Source organism: Tachysurus fulvidraco, chromosome 24, assembly GCF_022655615.1.
Source record: "Tachysurus fulvidraco isolate hzauxx_2018 chromosome 24, HZAU_PFXX_2.0, whole genome shotgun sequence".
Classification (NCBI taxonomy): domain Eukaryota; kingdom Metazoa; phylum Chordata; class Actinopteri; order Siluriformes; family Bagridae; genus Tachysurus; species Tachysurus fulvidraco.
In genome coordinates, this window is record NC_062541.1 from 221,039 (window position 1) to 228,845 (window position 7,807).

Sequence of the window (7,807 nt, forward strand, 5' to 3'; positions counted from 1 at the left end):
TGGGATGCTTTACATCCCATAAAGCCCTCATGTCTGTGTCATCTTCTGGCTCTAGCCTTTTAGTTATGCTGTCATAGCTAGTCTTGATTTGCACTTTGCACATAATGTGCATTGTATATCACCTGATTACAATCATACCTAACAATTTTTGCAGGAGGACAATATCTGTGAAGAGTTTCAGTCAGGTTTCAGGCCACAGAATTGCACAGTATCGGCACTTGTTAAAGTTCAAATGACTTGTTCTTAGCTTCAGACCAAGACTGTATGTCAATATTAGTTCTACTTGACCTTAGTGCTGCAATCGACACTATAGATCACAACATTCTCCTAGATTGCTTACAAAATTACACAGGTATTCATGGGCAGGCTTTAAGTTTGTTTAGATCCTACCTGTCTGATCGATACCATTTTGTAGAATTAAATGGTGAATCCTCCAGTTTAGTGGCAGTTAATTATGGGGTCCCTCAAGGATCAGTTCTAGGACCTCTGCTTTTCTCGATATACATGTTTCCATAAGGTAACATCATTAGAAGACATGGGATTAGTTTCCATTGTTATGCTGAAGATACCCAGTTATATATATCTCAACAAAATCAGATTAAATATCTAAATTGTCTAAATTAACAGGTCACTTTGATGACCTGTAATTTTCTGTTGTTAAATTCTGATAAGACAGAAATACTATTTATCAGCCCAAAAACCAGTACACAGAAGCTTTCACACTTTAACTTCCATTTAGAGGGATGTACTGTTACTAGTAGCCCGAAAGTGAAAGAAACTTGTCTTTAAAATTACCCATATTACAAAAACAGCCTTCTTCCAACTTAGAAATATTGCCAAACTAAGAAACATTCTATCTGATGCTGAGAAGCTAGTTCAGGCATTCCAGACTGGACTAAAGGCAGTATTTTCTTTGCTCTCCATCTCCACTTGCCAATAACCTGTTTGCACATCCAATGTGCTGAACCAGGAGGCGCCTTCCATGGATTCCAAGATGTCATGGATGAGCGGCATTGGAAAGGCCACACAGAACCTGTAGGAGCCATTAGGTTTGGGAACGAGGACCACCGGGGACGACCATGGAGAGAAAGGTGGCTCGATAATGTGGTCCTTGAGCATCTGGTCAAACTGGACTTTAATGATCTGTTTCTTGAAGGCAGAGACTCTGTATGCTCCGAACCCGGTGGTGGACCCCGGAAGTAAGGGATGCCGTCAAGCTGAAGAAGGAGTCCTATCATGCCTGGTTGGCTCGGGGGACTCCAGAGGCAGCTGATAGCTACCAGAGGGCCAAGCGAGCTTCAGCCCGAGTGGTTGCGGAGGCAAAATCCCGGGTCTGGGAGGAGTTTGATGAGGCCATGGAGAAGGATTATCGGTCGGGCTTGAAGAAAAACACTCTTTTTCATGACACTTATAGCTGACCGTCCTTTTCTCCACAGCTTGGTTTACCTTTCCATCCGCCATGAAGAATCTCTGTGTGGACCGTGAGGTGCTTGTGGGGGCCTCCTCGGTTAGTTGTTGCCAGAGGTTCTCTTGCATTAGTGTATATGTGCTCCCTGTGTCAAGTACTGCTCTCACTTTCGCAAGTAGTCTTTCGCCCCAAGGCAATCCTTCTCCACCATGGACCCGACCTTCACCAGTTGTTCCACTGTGTGTTCCATTCCCCTCAGGCAGCCAGCCACTCTAGGGTTGATGTTGTTGAGGATACCGATGTTGTATTCAGAGTACCGATTAGTTCCACATTGGGGAGCGGTCTGATTTCCAGGTAGTTTTCACACTGCTCGATGAAGTTTACAACATCAGCTGTTTCACAGGTGTCCCCAAATGTGGGAAACTCCAGGTGGATGGGAGGACGAGCACAGAAGGACAATATATTGCCTGCCGCTGGAGGGGTAAGCTCACTAGAGGATGGCATGGCAGTAGGAGTAACAACACTGTAGGTGGTATTGGTAGGATTGGGTGGTGGCACTTTAACTCTTGTTCGCTGGAACTGGGGTCTTGGGATGGTGGATGGGTGTAACGGGAGCACTAGATGGAGTGTACGCCTGTAGTCTGGAGAAGGTGAGTGCTTATAAGTTGCAATTTCTTCATTTGACTTTCCAATTTTGCGTCCCTTCTTAGAAAACAGTCCTTCACCGCTCTTTCCAGCTTCCCCAGGGACATCTGGAAATCCTCCTGCAACCCTGTTAAGCTAGCATCCACTGCCTCCCTAAAACTAATTTCCCGATTCAGGGTACTGAATCTCCTGACTGTTTGAAATTTCAATCCTACCACCTGCCCATTGGATCCACTCCCTACCACTATGCTCCAGACCATCTCACAAGACCTTTTGCCCTTCATTTCCACTATCGTCAATAGATCCATAGCATCTGGTCAGGTACCAACTACTTTCAAGAGAGCAAGGGTTATTCCCATCCTAAAGAAACCTGCTCTGGATCCATCAGACATCAGTAACTACAGACCGGTATCACTTCTCTCATTTCTTTCAAAAATTCTTGAACGCATTATCTATAATCAACTGTCTGTCTATCTCTCACAGAACAACCTCCAAGATCCCAAACAGTCTGGCTTTAAAACAGCTCACTCCACAGAGACAGCCCTTTTGGATGTCTCTGAGAAGCTACATACTGCTAGATCAGCCAAACCGTCATTCGTCCTTATCCTCCTTGACCTTTCAGCAGCGTTTGATACGGTCAACCACAAGACTCTCTTATCCACCCTCAAGAGTCTTGGGATTTGCAGATCAGCTTGGGAATGGTTTGCCTCCTACCTGGAAGGACGCTCATATCAGGTAACATGGAGGGGAGTGACATCTGCTCCACGCAGACTCTCCACTGGCGTCCCACAGGGCTCAGTACTTGGTCCTCTTCTTTTCTCCCTGTATACTCACTCTCTTGGGGAAGTTATTTCATCACATGGGTTCTCTTACCACTGCTATGCTGATGATACACAACTTATCTTCTCTTTCCCACCCTCAGATGCCACAGCTTCTGACTGGATCCCAGCATGTCTGGCAGAAATTTCATCATGGATGACTGCTCATCAGTTAAAGCTCAATCCTAGCAAAACTGAACTGCTGTTCATCCCAGGTGATTCATCCCAAGGTCATGATCTTGCTATATCCTTGCACAACAATCTGATCTCCCCTTCAGCCACAGCTCGCAACCTTGGGGTAACCATGGACAATCAACTGTCCTTTTCCTCTCATGTTGCTAATGTGACTCGCTCATGTCGGTTTCTTCTCTACAACATTAGAAGGATTCGGCCATTTTTGTCCACACAGGCTGCTCAGGTACTTGTTCAGTCTCTTGTCATTTCTAGACTGGATTACTGCAATGCACTGCTGGCAGGTCTACCTATGAACGCAATCCGTCCTCTGCAGCTGCCCGGCTTGTTTTCAACCGGCCAACGTTCTCGCATACCACCCCGCTGCTGCAATCCCTCCACTGGCTTCCTGTAGCTGCACACATCCAATTCAAAACACTGATGCTGGCCTACAAAGCCAAAAATGGACCAGCTCCCTCTTACGTCAAAGCCCTCATCATTCCTCGCACTTCACCCCGAAACCTCCGATCTACCAGCACTGCTCGACTGGTTCCACCATCTCCGCCGAGACCAGGCCTCGAGTTCTCATCGTTGCCTGATACCGGGGAGGGGATGCCAAAAGTAATGCTCGAGGAAGCGGTAGCGTGGTAAGCGGGTGGGTGTCCTTGCTAGGCTAAAAGCAAACCGTAGCTGGCTCTCCTGTCCATTCTACTTTCTAATGTTAACTGTTTATCATCGCCGAAGATTTCAATCATGCAAATCGCAAATCAGTGCTCCCTACATTTCAACAGTATGTGGACTTTGCAACAAGAGGGGAAAACACACTGGATCTTGTTTCGATATGGATCGTGTTGTGCCCCACACCCACCTCGGCTACTCAGACCACATCTGTGTTATGCGATATAAACCGGTTCCGAAGCAGGTGAAAGCCTGGCCAGCAGGAACTACCTCTGCTTTCCAGGACTGCTTTGAGTGCACTGACTGGAACATCTACAGGGAGGCTGCAACAATCACCTACTCTACTTGGAGGATTACATGGCATCAGTGACCAGCTACATCGGCAAGTGCATTGATGACATAACCATCTCCAAGGACATTACCACACGCTCCAACCAGAAGAACCAGTGGATGACTGTTAATGTGCTTGCGCTGCAGACATCCCAACCTGCAAAAAGTATTTTCTGGGAGGTATTCCCTTCTGACTGGTAAACTTTGATTTAAATCTAAATTTCAATAGCCATCCTTCACCTCATCACATTGACACAAATGCACACATAGCTCATCCTATAGAAACTGGGGTGGAAGTAGTGAGATCAAAAAGTAAATGCATGAGAAGTTCTCTAAATAATCTTACCTTAATTAGACCAGAAAAAATGCCAAAGAAACAAACAAAAACAGTTCCTAAAGTTTGGGCTTCTGAACATTAGATCACTTTCACCCAAAGCACTTATAGTAAATGAAATCATTTCAGAAAATAGCCTTACTGCACTCTGCATTACTGAAACTTGGATTAAACCAAATAACTACATCCGTCTAAATGAGTCTACTAATGAACCTTATTGTAGAGTGTTACCCAATTATGTATTAATTATATTAATATATGTAGATTACTTTTACTAGTTCTATAAGCTGAAGATGAAATGAAACTGGTTGAAGTCACGTCAACATGTCTTTTACAATCATTTATCCCGCCATGGGCAAAGTCACCGTTACAAACTGTACAGCGTGCAACATTGTCATTATGTATGTTTAAAGCTTATATGACAGGGGACACTTTTGTGTAGTCTGGTGTAAAATGTGTCTTATACTTTGTTTTTTGGGGCTCTCTCCCTCTGCCATGGGCCATGATGGTGTAAAATGTGTCTTATACTGTGTTTTTTTGGGGCTCTCTGCCATGGGCCATGATGGTGTAAAATGTGTCTTATACTGGGGTTTTTTGGGGCTCTCTCCCTCTGCCATGGGCCATGATGGTGTAAAATGTGTCTTATACTGGGGTTTTTTGGGGCTCTCTCCCTCTGCCATGGGCCATGATTGTGCTCCTCTTTCTAGATACACTGATTAATTCAGTTGTGGAGAAGAGATAAAAGCCCACCCACACTGACAATTGATTGGTTGACTTACCGAAACAGGCCAATCAGGATGCTCTCTCTTACACGCGCTTAAAACAAACTGTCCGAAAGAACCGGTTCGCGGAAAAGAACCGAACTTCCCATCACTAGCAAAAACAGCAATTGACTGAAATGTGCAAGACAACATAAGAAATTTGTAAAAAATAATGTAAAATTTGTGCAAATAATGTGAAATTTGTAAAAATAATGATTACATAAATAAATAAATAAATAAATAAATAAATAAATAAATAAATAAATAAATAAAAAGAAGAAGAATTGCTATTATCATCATTATTATTATTGTTATTATTATTAGGCAGGAAGGATGGTGAGACTTTTATATTAGTGACTGTCAGAAAGTCACTAAGGAATATGTGTCCAGACAAAATAGTATAAATGAGCTCTGAGCAGCAAGCTTTTTCTCAGCACAGTTGTAAACTATATTCATCTAAATTATTAGGGGGTATTTTATTTAATTTATTTACTTTTAAATTAATGGATGTCATCAATGTTACATATTTAATACTAGATGGACATGTGAATTTGGAGAACTATAGATATGTTTATTTTTTAACTTCTCTTGCTGCATACATCTCAACCATTGTATTTAATGCTGTTGTCATTTTTGTAATATTCATGAACAAACATTTACATGAGCCCATGTACATTTTCATTGCTGCTTTGCTTTGTAATGCTCTGTTTGGATCGACTGCTTTTTTTCCTAAACTGCTCACTGATTTACTGTCTGAAAAACAAATCACTTCTTACCATGGGTGTGTATTTCAGGCTTTATTTGTTTATTGGTATGCTTCATCAGAGTTTACTCTTTTATCAGTTATGGCCTATGACAGATACGTGTCCATCTGTAAACCATTACATTATACGACTCTTGTAAAAATGTCCACTGTGAAAAAGCTCATATTTCTATCATGGTTTTTGCCTTGTTGTGTGCTTAGTGTAGCTTTGATATTAATATATCAACTTCAGCTTTGTAAATTTAAACTGAACAGAATATATTGTGATTGTTACTCAATTCTTAAATTAAGTTGTAAAGAAATATCTGCAAACAGCTCCTATGGACTTTTTGTTTTCAGCATTGCTGTGTTTCCTCCAGTGACTTTTATATTCTACTCGTACATCAGGATATTCTCTCTGTGTTTGAAGAATTCTAAAGTCTTCAGGAAAAAAGCTCTACAGACCTGTTTACCGCATCTTTTCATTTTCTTCAATTTTTCTGTCAACATTTGTTTTGAAGTTATAAACAACAGGCTAGAATCAAATCAAATTCCCCATGTTATTGCCATGATCCTGTCAGTAGAATATTTACTTATTCCTCCTCTGTTCAACCCCATAATATATGGATTAAAACTGCAGGAGATTTTAAAAAGCATCAAGAGTTTAATTTTATGGAAAAAAAGGACTGGATTTGCTTTTTAGGTGTAGTATGTGTTACTGTTTTATTATTATTATTATTGTTGTTGTTGTTGTTGTTGTTGTTGTTGTTATATAATGATCATTTAACAGGGTAACTGAATTAAAAAATCTACTTTTATTAGAAGACATTTATGCAATACCTGCAATAAAAAGAACAGAAATGTTAAACCTCTCATACTGACTGTAATACAATGGGAAGCAATAGTTAAAATAAATAAATAAATACATGTTGGTTTTAATGACCCCAAATCTTTTTATTCCTGATTTCCTAATCGTATTGTATCTTTGCATTTATTTAAATCTATAATGAAACCCAATAATGATTTTATAATAGAACAGATTTCTTGTTTTAGTTCGTGCACAGATTTACATGTCTAAAGTTTAAGACGAAGAAGCATTTATTGTTGACACACACACATACTGTATAATACAGTGAATTTCTTTTCTCCCCATATCTATAGCAATTTTAACAAAAGATGTTGTTTCAAAGCAAATTTACAAAATATAAGATTCAATATTAGACATCTTCATCTGGGTGACACTGGAGGGAGTAATTATTAATAAAGTCCTTTCCACATTCATATTCAGTCAGTTGGAATTGTGTAACCAGGAGCTCCAGAGACACTCATAAATTCACTTATCATCTGAGGAAAATGTAGATTTAACACAAACTCCTCCAGCCTTCAAATATTCAATGAAGGAGATACAGTATATGTATAATGTTATTTTGTGTATTGATTAAGAGGTTGTTCTTCTCAAAGTCCTCATGTTGTTGGCCTCCAGTTTGCTAATTATGAATAGGCTTAGATATATATAATAACTCAGCTTAGATATATATAATAACTTACACAGCATCTTCCTCGACAACGTTCAGTCCCTGGTGAACAAAATGGAGGAGATTCGACTTAGCATCACTCACATCATGAAACTGTTGAACTGCAACGTGATGATTTTCATGGAAACATGGCTGCACAGAGGCATTCCGAATAACGCTATTGAGCTAGCGGGACGACACATGGTGGATTGTGCATTTATGTTAACAAAGCTTGGTGCACGAACTCTGTTATTTGGAGACATTGTTCAGCTAACCCGGAGTTTCTCATGATTTAATTTAGACCGTTTTATCTACCACGGGAGTTCACTTCCACCATTATAGCAGCGGCTTACATTCCCCCCTATGCTGATGCTAAGCTAGCAATGAAAGAACTTTATGCGGCCAT

At 40.7% G+C, this 7,807-nt stretch overlaps 1 protein-coding gene across 1 annotated transcript; it reads left to right on the forward strand.

The window, feature by feature from the left end:
• The first annotated feature begins 5,648 nt into the window (after nt 1-5,648).
• On the forward strand, nt 5,649-6,590 carry LOC113648423 (putative gustatory receptor clone PTE03). Its single transcript, XM_027155592.2, has one exon. It carries the CDS (start codon nt 5,649-5,651, stop codon nt 6,588-6,590), a length of 942 nt encoding a protein of 313 aa, XP_027011393.1.
• The last annotated feature ends 1,217 nt before the right edge of the window (nt 6,591-7,807 follow it).